We start from the raw sequence: 15274 nt of genomic DNA on the forward strand, positions 1-15274 counted from the left end.
TCCTCCTTTCCACCGTTCAGAACCTTCTTAGATCTGTTTTACATATAATATCTAGGGGGTTTAGCTGTGTTTGGCAGGAGGAATAGGGAGAAATGGAAGTATTCCATTTTTCTGGAAGTCCATCTTTACATTAAAAACTATTTTTTCTTTTCTCTAACCAGAGATATCTGATTCTTAAATGAGTGTATTGTGACATGATTCTGTGTCATAAAATACTTCTCTCTTCTGATGTCCTCACTAAGGTTTATTTTTTTCTTACCTTCTGTTTTCTTCTTGCCCCCTTTTTTCCTAAAGTTCATTTCCTCCCATCTCAACTCTCCTTCCATGCTCACTTCTCCTTTTCTGAAATAGTGCAACTATTCAGAATCTATTATGTTAAGATATAATTCAACAGAACTTTATTTATCACTATATTTTCCAATGAGATCACCTCCATAGTTATTTTGGGTTTAAAATATAAAACTGAAAATGATTTTATAGATCCAACACATAATTTATCTAAGCAACTGAAGTTTTGGCAAAAAAATCAAGAGTTTTCATCATTAGAAATAATTTTATTATTTATTTTAAAGCAGTTCAATGTAACTGGTAGCAAAATGGTACAGACATCAATTCCCATTGGGCTACAAGGACTATTAATGACTTTATATTTTATTTTCATGTGCAAGTATAATTATTTTAAAAAGGCAACAGTTCATTAAAAGTCTTGTATAAGCATATTTTTATTTGTTTAAATAACAGAAAGACTAATAAATTATCATTATTGTAGCAAGCTGGTATGAACTGTGTCAAATATTAAATTTGGACTAATGTTCATAGTCAAAAATAATTATTTTAAAATTTATGAAACAAAATTTTAGTTATATAGGAAATATAATCATATCCTAGCTTAAAATCCTAGTCTCAACAACTGTCATAATGCAAAAATACTAAACTTCAGATCTTGTGGGGAAATAAAAGATTTGTAAAATCTTACATTTATTCCTAAAAATAATGAAGTAAAAAAAGTCAACTTAAAGAAACATCGTACTTGACTCTTGATATGCAAATATAAAATAAGTTCAATAAATTTATTGTTTTTCTCTGTTACATATATTAGTTCCATTCTGCCTTCAGTTTTTAACAATTTATATGTGAATGTGTGTGTCAAATGTATTTCCAATGTTTATAACATATACACATATATGCATACAATCTTTAAGTTTTAAGGCATGCTTCCAATTTTAGGTAACCTGTTATACATTCTACTTCTCTGATCAAAGTAGAGTAAATGCAGGGTCTCTGTTTTAGGGGTAATTCTTGGTGTTCTTGTTATTCTAAAACGTGAATAATGTAAAATACCAAAAAGAAAAAAAGACATTTCATAGTCTCCAAGCCAAATTATATAATGACTATAATCTTTGATTTCACGTTGCACTTTACCCTTTTATTTCTGTAGAATTATTGAGAGAACACTAGAATATCTTTTCTTAAAACAATGTATTATCCTTTAAGTTGATCTGATTCATTATGAAAAGAAAAAATTTCCCTTTCTAGTTTTATATTCATTTTTTGTTGTTGTTGAATTAAAATCAATGTCAAATTCAAAAATTAAAAAATACAGAATTAGAATAGTATATATTTAAATTTACCAATGTTTATTTTATAGGAACATTTTAACACACTTCCACTACCTGGTAAACTATATACACATACTCTTGTGCTTTTTTGATCTATTTCTGTGGGGGGTAAATGCAATAAAGGTAAAAAATGGGTGTCATAAATGGTCCATTTATATTTAAATTTATGACTCAAATTCTGCATGATTTGCATTAATGTTAAAAGCCAAGAGCTACCTATTTTTGTTTTATGCTTTTCTCTTATATAGTTCATATATACGATTTCAAAATTAAGCCAAAATTTTTAATACACCCTTCATCGAGTGTTATTGTTCCATTACCAAAGACATAAGAAGGACTTTTATTGTTTTGAAGTGTCTTCAGATTCCATAAAAGGTATAAATTATCTTCTGTCAATTTTAAAAGAATTTTCTAATGAAATTTACTATACAGATATATGAAAATGGTAAAGCCCAAGAGCCTAAGGACAATCATTACTGTATATTTCAAGAAATCCAGTTAATGTTTTAATCCTTGAATTAAATTTAAGTCAACAAATGTGTATTAAGTATTTTCTCTATGCTAGGCATTCATTTAGGAGAATAATAGATATTTGCTTTATAGTATGCTTTTCTTGGCATAAAATGTTTGCTAGACATAAAATTACCAAAAGTGCAGGAACTTAGTGTTTCTTTTATGTTTTAGTTTCTTCAGTGTAAAACATGCTATGAACATCTCAAATTCTAAGATAAATATTTTTATATCATAAGGCAGAGAAAAAAAGTTAAAATGACTTAAAGATTCGTATTCTAAAGCAAACTATGATTCTTACACAAAAGTCAGCCACACAAGTTTGTTGGTTAATCTCTATGTAGAGAAGACTAGACAATTATGATGAGCTCAGTTTTGTAAAACAGTAAGTTTAAAGAATATGATATGACACATTTAATTTTTAAGAGGAGCAGCAACATTCTGTGTCCATTGTGATGCACCAAATAGAGTTAGATTTTGTCAATTTCATAAAACCTTAATAATTTTTAAAACTGGTTTCATATAGTTTGGATTATTATAAAATAATTAAATGTCAGATTTAAATTTTTGTATTTTAATATAGCTTTTCAAATCTATTCCATTGATGTCCTTCAACTATTAACAGGGAGAGTACCGGTAAGTACATTAAATTTCAAAATGATCTATACTTCTAAGAGAAGAGATTATGTTTTTAAATATGAGAGAATTACATGTATTTCCATCTAGTTTCTTTCGTGCCAGCAAAACTTTTCTGGTTCCAAGCAAGGTCCCTGTAGGAAAAAAGTTTCTCATTTTATTTTTTATCAAAGTTGAGTTTCTTCCCGAGAATCTTGACCAGTGACATTGCAGATGCTGTTTCTTCGACTGGGCTCACTGTTTGGAAGGTAGGCCAATGGATCTGGTCGAATTAAGTATCTAATAAAAGAAAACAAAATAAATAACTTTGCAATAGTAAATACAGGCAACATTGATTCACACTAACACTTTATATTTCTACTTTATTTGTTCAGTTTTCAGATAATCTAAACTGTCTATATACAACATTGGTGGTAGAACTCACTGTTTAGTTGGCCTTTACACTTTGGCACGGTTAACACTACCATTTTCATACCTGAGAAGATTATGATGATGAATGCTGATGAATCAAGCACTATTATGTTTCTTCTTCTTCCTCTTTTTCCCTGTGCATGTTGGCTGTCAGGCACCATTATTTTTCAATTATAATCAATTTCAGCACCTTTGTCTCATCAGAGTTTTATGATTTAGTATGCTGTTGACTTATTATCCCTTACTTTGGCCATTTTTCTATGAAGGAGACCTACATTTTAGCCATTATTCTTCCATTACTTAACTGTTCCTTGTCTTATTTTTATGACTTGAAAAAATTAGGAGATTGATGTAAATGGTTTCTATAGTCTTTTCAATTTAAATATTTTATGAGTCTATAAAATCAACAGTTTAACAAATGTTTATAGTGAATATAATGCATAATGTTTAAATTAGCTGAAAATTATTTATCTAAAATTCAGATTATGGTATAGTAAGTGATAATATTAAAGTATGGAGAATCATTCTTAACTAATTCTGCTAGTAAATATAAAAACGTTTATCTGCCAAACTCAAACATTTCATTAACGTGAGAATTTGTTTTAAGAGAGTTGTCTTACTTCAGACTGTCAAATGACGTACAGGCATACCTTTTTTATTGCTTTTTACTTGATTGTACTTTGTCAATATTGCATTATTTATACACGGAAGCTTTGTGGCAACCCTGCATCAAGCAAGTCCATTGGAGACATTTTTTCCAACAACATGAGCTCACTTAGGGTCTCTGTGTCAGATTTGGTAACTTGAACTTTTTCCATTGTAATTATATCTGTTATGGTGATCTGTGATCAGTAATCTTTGATGTTCCTATTGTAATTGTTTTAGGATACCATTATCCGCACCCATATAAGAAAGCAATTTTAACCAATAAAATATGTGTGTTCTGATCACTTCACCAACTGGCTGTTCCTTTGACTTTCTCTCCCTCTCCTCCACCATCTGTATTCCCCAAAACACAAGAATATTAAAGTTAGATCAGTTAATAACCCAAAAATGACTTGTAATTGTTCAAGTGAAAGGAAGAGTCTTATGTCTCTCACTTTAAATCAAAAGCTAGAAATGATTATGCTTAGTGAGGAAGGCACATCAAAAGCTTACATAAGTTGGAAGTTAGGTCTTTTGTGCCAGTTAGCCAAGTTGTAAATGCAAAGGAAAAGTTCCTAGGGAAATTAAAAGTGCTACTTCAGTGAATACACAACTGATAAGAAAGGTAAACAGCTTTATTGCTGAGATGGCAAAAGTATGAGTGGTCTGGAAAAAAGATCAAACCCGCTACAACATTCTCTTAATCCAAAGCCAAATCCAGAGTGATGCTCTACCTCTTTTCAGTTCTCTGAAAGGTGAAGGAGGTAAAGAAGCTATGGAAGAGGTTAGCTACAGAAGAGGAAGCTAGCAGAGGTTAGCTCATGAAGCTTAAGGAAGTAAGTCTCCTCCATAACATAAACGTGCAAGGTGAAACAGACAGTGCCAATGGAGAGGTTACAGCAAGTTATCCAAAAAATCAAACTATTAATAAGATCATTGATGCAGGTGGCTAAATTAAACAACAGATTTTCAATTTGGAAGGCAGACTTCTATTGGAAAAAAGGTGCTATCTAGTACTTTCATAGCTAGAGTGGAGAAGACAAAGCCTGGTTTCAAAGCTTCAGTGACAGGCTGACTCTTTTGGTAGGGGCTAATACATCTGGTGACTTTCAGTTGAAGCCGGTGCTCATTTACCATTCTGGAATGGTAATTCCACTTAAGAATTCTGCTAAATCTGCTCTTCCTGTGCTCTAGAAATGGAAAAGCAAAGCTTGGCTGGCAGCACATTTGTTTAAAGCATAGTTTACTGAATACTGTTGAGACTTAATGCTTAAAAAAAAGACTGTTTTCAAAATATTACTGTCCCTTGATAAAGCACTAGGTCACCCAAGAGCTCTGATGGAGATATACAATGAGATTAGTATTGTATCATTCTTGCTAACCCAACAGCTATTCTGCAGTCCATGGATCAAAGAGTCATTTCAATGTTCATGATTCATGGGATGAGGTAGAAATATCAACATTAACAGAAGTTTGGAAGAAGTTGACTCTAACCCTTATCGATAACTTTGAGGGGTTCAAGACTTCAGTGGAGGAAGTAACTGCATTTGTGGTAGAAATAGCAAGAGAACTAGAATTAGAAGCAGAGCCCAAAGATGTGACTCGATTGCTGCAATCTCTGACCAAAACTTGAATGAATGAGGAGTTGCTTCTTATTTATGATCAAATAAATTGGTTTCTTGAGATGAAATCTCCTGCTGAAGATGCTATGAACATTGTTGAAATGACTATAAAGAATTTATATTATTACATAAACTTAGTTGACAAAGTAGCAGCAGGGTTTGAAAGGATTGACTCCAGTTTTGAAAGAAGTTCCACTTTGGATAAAATGCTATCAAAGGGTATCACATGCTACAGATAAATCTTGCATGAAAGAAAGAGTCAATCAATGCAGCATACTACTTCATTGTTGTCTGATTTTAAGAAATTGCCACACCATTCAAACCTTCAGAAACCACTACCCCAATCTGTCAGCAGCCATCAACATTGAGGCAAGACTCTCTACCAGCAAAAAAAGATTATGACTCCATGAAGGTGCAGATGATTGCTAGCATTTTTTAGCAATAAGCTATTTTTTAATTAAGTACATTTTTAGACACAATGCTTTGCTTTTGCACACTTAGTAGACCACAGTATAATGCAAACATAAATTTTGTATGCACTGGGAAACCAAAAAATTCAAGTGACTCGCTTGATTGCAATATTCACTCTATCGTGGTAGTCTGGAACAAATCCTGCAGTATCTCTGAGGTATGCCTGAGTATCTTCAGTAACTGCTTCTTGAGCACCTGTAGGAAACTGTGCTAACACTTTAGAATTTAAAAAAATCACAAAACTTGACCTCTATCCGGCAGAAGATTAAAGCATAATTTATGAAGTAGATATAATGGAAAGAAAAAAGAAATTCCAAACGTCATACAAAGTGAAAAAGAACAACAGAGAGAATTAGAAACTACTTTATTGATGGGTTGGGTTGAACTTGCCTCTCCAGGCTTCAGAGAAGATTTAGGAGGAAGGAACAGGAGGTGACTCCAAACGTTGTCAATGGAGACTACAGAGGATGGATGTTTCTGATGTGCTTAGAAAGGATTTGACTTTAGAAAACTGGTAAATCATGGTAGGTAAAGTCAGAAACAAAGGTAGGAAACAGGTAATGAAAGACCTTAAGTTTCAGAATAATTAGTTTCAATTGTGTTCCAAAGGCAGTAGGAAGTCACTAAGGGTTTGAAAAGCAGAGAAAGAAAATAAATATATGCAACACAGCATTCTAAGAAAGCCATGTTCCAAGTCCAAATGAAAGAAGTATTTCATACTTCTATAATATTTTTAAGAGGCAGTATATAAAATGAACAGGGAAACTAATTAAAAAGTGAGAACTCTAATAAAGATTGCACTGTGTTCTTAAAGACTGAAGGAAAAAGTTCATAAAATATACTCCTTAATGAAAATGAGAAAAGGCAATAAAAAACATTGAGTCTATTTTCTTTGACCAAAAAAAAGTTGAGATTAGTGTTCTTGGACCTATTAACTGGATTTTGTCATATATGCACACTGCTTTATAATTACTTTAAATATCAATAGCATTGTAGATTGATGAAGAAAACTAATAGTGCAAATTATACTTTTTAATACCATATCATCTAGTGATTTATTATTGTTTGTATCAAATTAATGTTGCTTCTTCATTTAAAATGAACTTCTGAAAGTGAATTTTAGAAAACATAAAAGAAACCAGTATAATCCATTATCCTCTACATTCATTGATGTAGTAGCAAAAGTTCCTTTTCTTACTATTATCATTACAAAACCTCTGAGTCCAATAAAGCAAATTTCTTAAACTGTGTTTTTATATATTACTTGTCATGTTAGGCATCTTTCAAATGATAATTTATCATTGCTCTGGTTCCAATGAAATTTAATTATCTTAGTGTCACAAATACAGATCACTGCAATGGTGTAAGTAAAGCTTTTTAAATTTTTTTTAATAGCAGTCATGTTGATGTTTTAGCTTAAAACTAATAAAAAATAAGAGTATCTAAAAGGCGGAAAATTCTCTAAAATATGTCTACTTTACCTGTCCACATTGTGACATATGTATTTTATTCATAAGTAAAAAGGTTAAACATTATTTGAAATTATAAACATAAATATTTGACAAAAGGACATGTTCTTAGACTCAAAAGGTTGACAGCATTTTCTTTGAACATTCTGTCAAAATAATTAGGGAAATGATTGTATTAAGCTAAAGAAATATAATTTATTACAAAATAAAACAAAGTAAGCATAATTTTAACATTCTGTATAATTAACCCAATTATACTTATTTGAAAAGAGGTATAAGAAGGCTAGAATTAATATGGGTAGATTAGATATTTAATAAAATTGTCTATACTATGGACTTAAAAGAAAAAAGACATGTATAAATGTGGATGCTAAGAAAAAAGAACAGCTTTATTTTACTATCATAATATACCATGTGAAGGGTCCAGGATGAGAAATTAAAATCCAAGTACATCATAAATAAGAAGTTTTCCTCTAATTGAAGTCCTTTATAAATTCAGTACCACCATCAGATACAATTTTTGACAGTGACTTAAGAATTCTACTAGCTTAAATTATTATTCGTCTGTTTCCCCAATGCTCCTGTATTCTAACCAGTATTATCAGATGATAAAATAAAGCAATATTATACTAGATAGTTCTATCTCAGGTGCATTTTAGGAATCTCTTTACATTTATTTGGGGTCAGATTTACTCCTGCTGTTTTATTTTCCTAATAAGTTTTTGAAATGCTTCCTGTTTCTGCCCTAAAACAAAACTCTCCTCAGTAGTTCAACACTCATTCTTCTACTTTTCTTCTGTATTTATATTTTGGGAAAACATTCCCTATTTGCCTTTTTCAGCTGGAAGAGAAGTAATATTTTTGTTTTCTATAGAAAACGGGCTTATCTTCAAAGTTCTAATACTATGTATCTCAATGCTTTCTATGCATTTCCTCTTTGTACTTTAAATAGTATATTTGAATGGATGGACGAAGAAAATTTGTGGTATATAGGCAAAGTAGAAGACCATTCATCCATAAAAAAGATGAAATTCTGTCATTTGCAGCAACACAGTCAGAACTGGAAAACATTATGTTAAGTGAAATAAGCCACAGAAAAACAAATACCATATGTTTTCATTCAAATGTGTGAGCTGAAATAACTGATCTCATGGAGATAGTGGGTAGAATGTTACCAGAGGCTGGGAAGGGTGATGAGGAGGGGAAGATGGAGAGAGATTGGTTTATTAGTAACCAAAATACAGTTACACAGAAGAAATAAATTCCAGTGCTTCAAAGTACAGTAGGGCAACTCTGCTTAACAAGACATTATTGTATATTTCAAAATAGCTGGAAAAGAAGATTTGGGATATTCCTAACACAAAAAAATTATAAGTGTTTGGGGTAATGGCTATCCCAATTACCCTGATTGATCATTACATATTTTATGCATGTATCAAAATATCACATGTACCCCATAAAATGCACAAGTAGTATGTATCAATAAAAATTAATTCATTAGAAAGTCAATATTTATTAAAAATACATATATACTTGAACCCACATATCATCTCTCTTTTTTTTTTTTTTACTACCCAACAACTCCTCTTTTCAGCCTGGAAGATTGTCTCCCCATTCTGACTTGTTTTGTTGAAACAACATTTTATTTTATTTTGTAATCACACAGTTTCGAAACCCTAAAGCTATATTAGATTTCTTTTTCAATTCCCAAATCAATAATCAAGTCTCATTTTCTGCCTTCATAAATCTATTTAGATAGGGGCTTGCCTTCGCAATGCTTTATCTTGATGCTATGACAGATGGTTCATTCCCTCACACCTGCTTTTTAATTGTTTACCCTACATTCATGTTCACCTCAACCCTAACCCATCCTATCAATCAATTCTATTGTTTTCTGCAGAACTCCTTTAAAAAAATCATACCCTTTCCACTCCAGTCAAAATTTTCCACAAAACTGACAACATATCAAAGAGTCTTCTAAATTTTTGCACATTATTACATTTAGTCCTAAACCTCTTGCATGGATCCATATTATGCTCAGCATCACAAAATGTTCTCAGTTCTGCTAGTCTCTGACCTTATCACTTGCTTTCTGGATTACAGATGCAAACACATCCTATGGATCTAATATCCAACAAAACATGTGGATCTTTTGCACTCATTTTCTGTCAGCAATACAATGTATAGTTAGCTACCTTGGGTAAACATCACTTGATCTACCCCAGGACAGGTCGTGTATCTCAAGGGCAGATTCTTCTAAGGAATTTGTTTCCTAGGCTTACACCAACAGCCGTCAAAGTGCCTTTTCTAAAGTCTTGCTACATGCTTGCTCATATATGTCTAAGTGCTGTTCATCATCTCTAAGACCAACTTTAAATCCATTTTGTCATCTAAGACCTTTCCAGAGGCAAATATAATTTATTTTTTCAGTATTACATTTACCTTTCAACAGAAATGCTAACTACACAAAACTTCTACTCCAGTCAAATTGCCACTGAAACACTTTATGCAATTCCTGTATAGTGCATTTTCCAAGCCATTCTTCCTGTTCTGGAATGTCCTCTCTTCTCCACCATCACAAATTCTATCTACCTTTCAGAGTCTAGTTTAAGTCTTACATTCTTTATAATTGCTCCAACCACTCAATAAAGTCTCCCTCTATTAATTCAGAAAAGCACTGTCTATCTCATTCAACTGATTTAGTTTGTTAGTGACAAAGTCATATTATGTATTACTATTACATTTTTCATGTGTAAATTGTAGCTTTGTTAATTACAGTGTAAGGACTTCGAAGTCGGAGAAAATGCCTTAGTCTATCTCACATATTTAGGTGAGTGCTACAACTGTATATGTTCAATAATTATTTTTTGAGAAATAAAATTAGTACCGTAGACCTTTATCTATAAGTGCTTGACCAATCGTAATTCGGCTTTTGGGAACTTAAAGGTATTTAGAACTAGACAGTGTGGGATATTTCAGGTTTCCTGTTGAGTTGCTCTTTTATTCTTCCAGATTTTCCCTTATTTTTCCAAATATTTTTTAGCTCACAGAATACAGAATTCATGCTATTTCTTTATTTTATACTCCTTTTAAACAATCCTAATTTTTATATTACATGAAACACATCAAATGCATTTGTTTATTTACAAAATTAGGCATAGACTATTTAAGCACTTATAAGAAAATAAGAGGCTAGGATGACCTAATGAAAGTACAAAATAAATAGTAGTTTTCTAAAAATATATGTGTTATATGAGATATAAGATCAACTTACACAACATCATTCAGCTCTATTCTGGTATCTGGAGATGGGTTAATCAGGATGTAGGAGAGGGTACTTTGATGATCATTCATTTCATCTAGAAGATAAATAAGTGACAAGTTTGTTATACTACTTATAGAAAATTACAGGAATTACTATCAAACAGCTTGTATTCAAACCATATAACTGTCAACAAGAACTTACGTAGTTTTGTCCACAGCATGATTGTGCATGTAAGTTTGGCTGTTTTCAAATTACTGTCATTGAAAATATCTGATGGGTACTTATTTTTTGTTCCAATAGATGATAAAATAAAGTATCTAATTCTGTTCAGAATAACCACAGTTATAATCTACCTTTTATTACACTGAAAAAGTATTTTTCTTTAATAAATGCCTAGATAAGACATTTACTTGATTTACTATGCTTTATCAATTATAAAAAATAATTATGGCTATAGATAACAATCCTAGAAAAGAATATCCACACAGGAAATTCTTGGGAAAAATAATATAATTACATTATATTTAGAAAGCATAATAGATATGTGTCAAAAAAGCTTGAAGACCCTAAATATGTGTTTGGCTTTGCTACATGACACATCTCATGTAACTCATCTTAATGCTTTTGCAGGATGCAAATAATTCTCTGGAACAGAATTTAACCATGAATTTTAAGGGAGGTGTACTGCTGAATCATTTGTTTTTCCTAAAGCTATATATATAGCTTTAGGAAAAACAATGGCAAACAGCTTTGGGGTCTCAATTTTTTAGATTTCAAGATTATCGTAAGATGTAAATATAAAGTTATGTGGATGTATACTTCAATAAACATAATTCCTCCCATGGGCAAAATTTTCAATCTATGAGAATTCTCTCAAGAATCCTGTTCTTGAGCTATAGTATTCCAGCCACTGCAGCTGCAGACAAGAATGGCTCCTGAAGAAAGAAATAATTTTTTCAGTTTGACCCAAAGTCTAAGAATAAGTTTCATACCAATCTAAGAATCAGTTTCATACCAATACCAACAGTATTTAGTGCATACTCAAATAACTGCATTAAACTAAAATCAAGATATTTTAAGCCCAACATAGCTGACCCTGATGAACAATTTGCTGCACTGGAATATAAATTACTTTCATAAAGTAATGTTGACTACGGTGTCCCTCTAATGAGAAACCTGTCAATTTAATATGAAAGACACTATTTTCAGCTATGATATTTCAAGTTGATATGGAGATGTGCCCTATTTTTAAAGTGTAAAACAAAATCCTTATCTTACGAGGCAGATAAATCACAAAATAATTAAATCCACTATGAGTTTGCCAGTAAAATTATTACAACCAATAGCTCACCAAATTCATAATCAAATAAACTAGTATATTCAGTTCCACATCTATGGGATACACACAAGGAATTGTATCATGCCATAGTGTTACGGTTGCCAGGAAAAATAGAGAATGCCCATGAAATTTGAATTTTAGATAAACAACTACCATTTTTGTTGCTGTTGTTGGGATCTCACTCTGTCACCCAGGCTGGAGTACAGTGGCTTGATCATACAACTAATGTTTTTTAGAATAAATGTATGCCAAATAATGCATGTGATATACTTATACTAAAATATTTTTGTTGCTTATCAGAAATTTAAGTTCCACTGGGAATCTGTATTTTTATTGCTAAATCTAGTGGTCACATCTAGTGTTAGATGGCTAGGTTAACTGGCTGGAGATTAAAATTCCAATGAACATATATTGATGCTTACTACAAATAAGGTATAATTCCAACTCAAAACATATTTTGCTGGTAGGAGATTACTTGGATTATTTCTCCATATGAAAAGAAATTTTGATTCATATGTGCTCTTTGAGAAATGCCCCCTTGCTTGAATTTCTACAACTGTTCTGCAAAGGTTGATAGTGCATTGTGGAGACTAAATTGTAATAATCTAAAAAGTAAGAGGTGGACTAGAAAATCTCCATCTTATTTGACTATGTATGAAACTCTGTTTCTTTTATAAACAATGACATTATTGAACTGTGATACAAGAAAAACAATTTAACAGATAACTTATCAGTCAATATCAATACCTAGCTTTTATCCTTGATTATTAACAGGATATTATACTCATTTTTGGTTCCAGAAACAAGCCAAATTCTATTAGTGACCTGATTTATCTGTTAAAATGTAAAATTGTGTAGTTAATTGAGAAATTTCCAGCAGGAGATACGATTTTGTGTCAATATTATTTTTTCTGCTTAAGCAGCCTGTATTATTTTTCCTACTGAAGATTTTTATTTTCCCACAAACCACAGGGACTGGAGCAAGCATTTTGTCAATGTTTTCAATTCAATTATTATATATGGCTTATTACGACATAGAAAACATCATAATCAGAAATAATCTCTCTGGGTTTCTTTCCTCACCCCTCATTGACTTTTCCTCAGGGAGAAGGAATGACTTACCTTTTAGAATTAGGTAAAAAGAATTTGCTGACTTCAAAGCTATTCTCTTTTTCTTTCATGTGTGCCTTGCTATAGGGTACAGTTTGCCTGCTTGTTCTCTGCCATGCTGCTTTGTGGAGAAGGCCTGCAGTTGCCCCTCTTTTTTGTGACTTTGTGTTTAAGAAGCATTATATAATGCTAATATAAATGATGAGTTAATATAAATTATATATTATATAATAATATACATTATATATTATATATTAGCATTATATAATGCTAATATAAATAACGAGTTAATGGGTGCAGCAAACCAACACAGCACATATATACATATGTAACAAACCTGCACGTTGTGCACATGTACCCTAGAACTTAAAGTATAATAATAATAATAATAATAAAGAATGAAGGAGTGAGATTTTCTAAAAGTGTATTGCAATCACACATCAAAACCACATTCAACAATAGTTTTTATTAGCCATAATCCTGGAATATTTTGTCTCCATCAGTCTTTCTCTATGGTTATTTTCTAGACATTCTTTCATTCTGGAGGTGAAAATGTGGTAGATTTGTGGGATCTTCAGGATTGTATCATGATAATTATCATTGACTATGGGAAAGATACAAATTAATTAAAATATGGCTCTGCAACAAGGATACCATATTTACTGAATAAAGTAAATTTTGTTTGGTAAATTGGCTTTATGAACAACAGAAGCTATTTCTTACCAAACAAAAATATCTATGAAGGGAATTTGCAGCGAATATATATTTACTGTGTTCCTGATAACCAAAATATGATACTGGCAAAATAAAAAAAAAATTATATGGATTAAATTATTTTATTAAAATTACTTTTCATCAGTGACATAATTCTTTTAATAAAACTACTCATAAAACTGAAAATAGTATTTTGAATATTGTAAACGTTAAAATAAATTATATGGAGAAAAGTTAAAGATTGCTACTAGCATTTACAAAGAAACTTAGTTTGCGATATAAAATTATTAAATATTTTGCTTAGAGTAGTTTGTATAAATAGATCACATTAGAAAAGAAACAGAATCATATTCCTATGGTTCTTACAAAATAATTGATTAATGAGTTCTATTCCATGCACATTAATTTCATATTTTGTTTTGTTTTAAATTTTCATGTTGAAGTATTTTAAAAGGATTTTTAAAAGAGCATAATAGAATTTTGTAAGAAAGAAAATTAAATATCATGTATATTTGTATAGGTTACCATTAAATAATACTTCTGTTATAGCCTGAATTGTGCGTTCCCCCCCAAACTCCAGGGTTGAAAAGCTAACTACCGGCCAGGTGCGGTGGCTCAAGCCTGTAATCCCAGCACTTTGGGAGGCCGAGACGGGCGGATCACGAGGTCAGGAAATCGAGACCATCCTAGCTAACACGGTGAAACTCCGTCTCTACTAAAAAAAAAAAAAATACAAAAAACTAGCTGGGCGAGTTGGCGGGCGCCTGTAGTCCCAACTACTCAGGAGGCTGAGGCAGGAGAATGGCGTAAACCCAGGAGGCGGAGCTTGCAGTGAGCTGAGATCCGGCCACTGCACTCCAGCCTGGGCTATAGAGCGAGACTCTGTCTCAAAAAAAAAAAAAAAAAAAAAAAGAAAAGAAAAGTTAACCACTAAGATGACTGTATTTGGAGATAGACTCTCAAAAACTAATTAAGTTTAAATGGGGTCAACAGGGTTGTCCCCTAATCCAATAGGACCGGTGTCCTCATAAAAAGGAGAGATACCAGGAGTAAATACATACAGAGACAAGACTGTATAAGGACGACAAGACTGTATGAGGACACAGAAAGAAGGCAGCCATCTGTCAGCCAACATGAGAGGCCTCAGAAGAAATCAAAGTTTGGGCACCTTGATGTTGGACTTCCATCTTCCAGAATTGTGAGAAAATAAACTTCTAGTGTTTAAACCATATACTCTGTGGTATTTTGTTATGGCAGCCCTAGTACACGAATATAACTTCTGAAAACACACATCCATTGTATCATGTGTAGTCAGAGGAACATTCTATATAATATAACGATATCACTTAGAGGCCCAGTTAAGAACAAAGGCTCTGAAACCAGACTGCATGCATTGAAATTCTGGATCTGCCAATCGCTCACTCTGAGATCTTACACAAATTATTTAATTTCTCTTAATCTCT

The 15274-nt window shown here is 31.9% G+C and overlaps 1 protein-coding gene across 1 annotated transcript in view; it reads right to left on the reverse strand.

The window, feature by feature from the left end:
• Nucleotides 1–539: 539 nt before the first annotated feature.
• The window catches only part of LOC108528771 (potassium channel subfamily T member 2-like), a 44161-nt gene continuing 29426 nt past the window's right edge, over nucleotides 540–15274 (reverse strand). The window contains exons 2-3 of the mRNA XM_017870749.1: nucleotides 10658–10742; nucleotides 540–3044 (exon numbers count right to left, since the gene is read on the reverse strand). Of these exons, the coding sequence (XP_017726238.1) occupies nucleotides 2933–3044; nucleotides 10658–10742 (197 nt within the window). The 3' untranslated portion in view covers nucleotides 540–2932. The remainder of the gene's footprint in view (nucleotides 3045–10657; nucleotides 10743–15274) is intronic.

Source organism: Rhinopithecus bieti, unplaced genomic scaffold (assembly GCF_001698545.2).
Source record: "Rhinopithecus bieti isolate Rb0 unplaced genomic scaffold, ASM169854v2 scaffold_5406, whole genome shotgun sequence".
Lineage (NCBI taxonomy): Eukaryota > Metazoa > Chordata > Mammalia > Primates > Cercopithecidae > Rhinopithecus > Rhinopithecus bieti.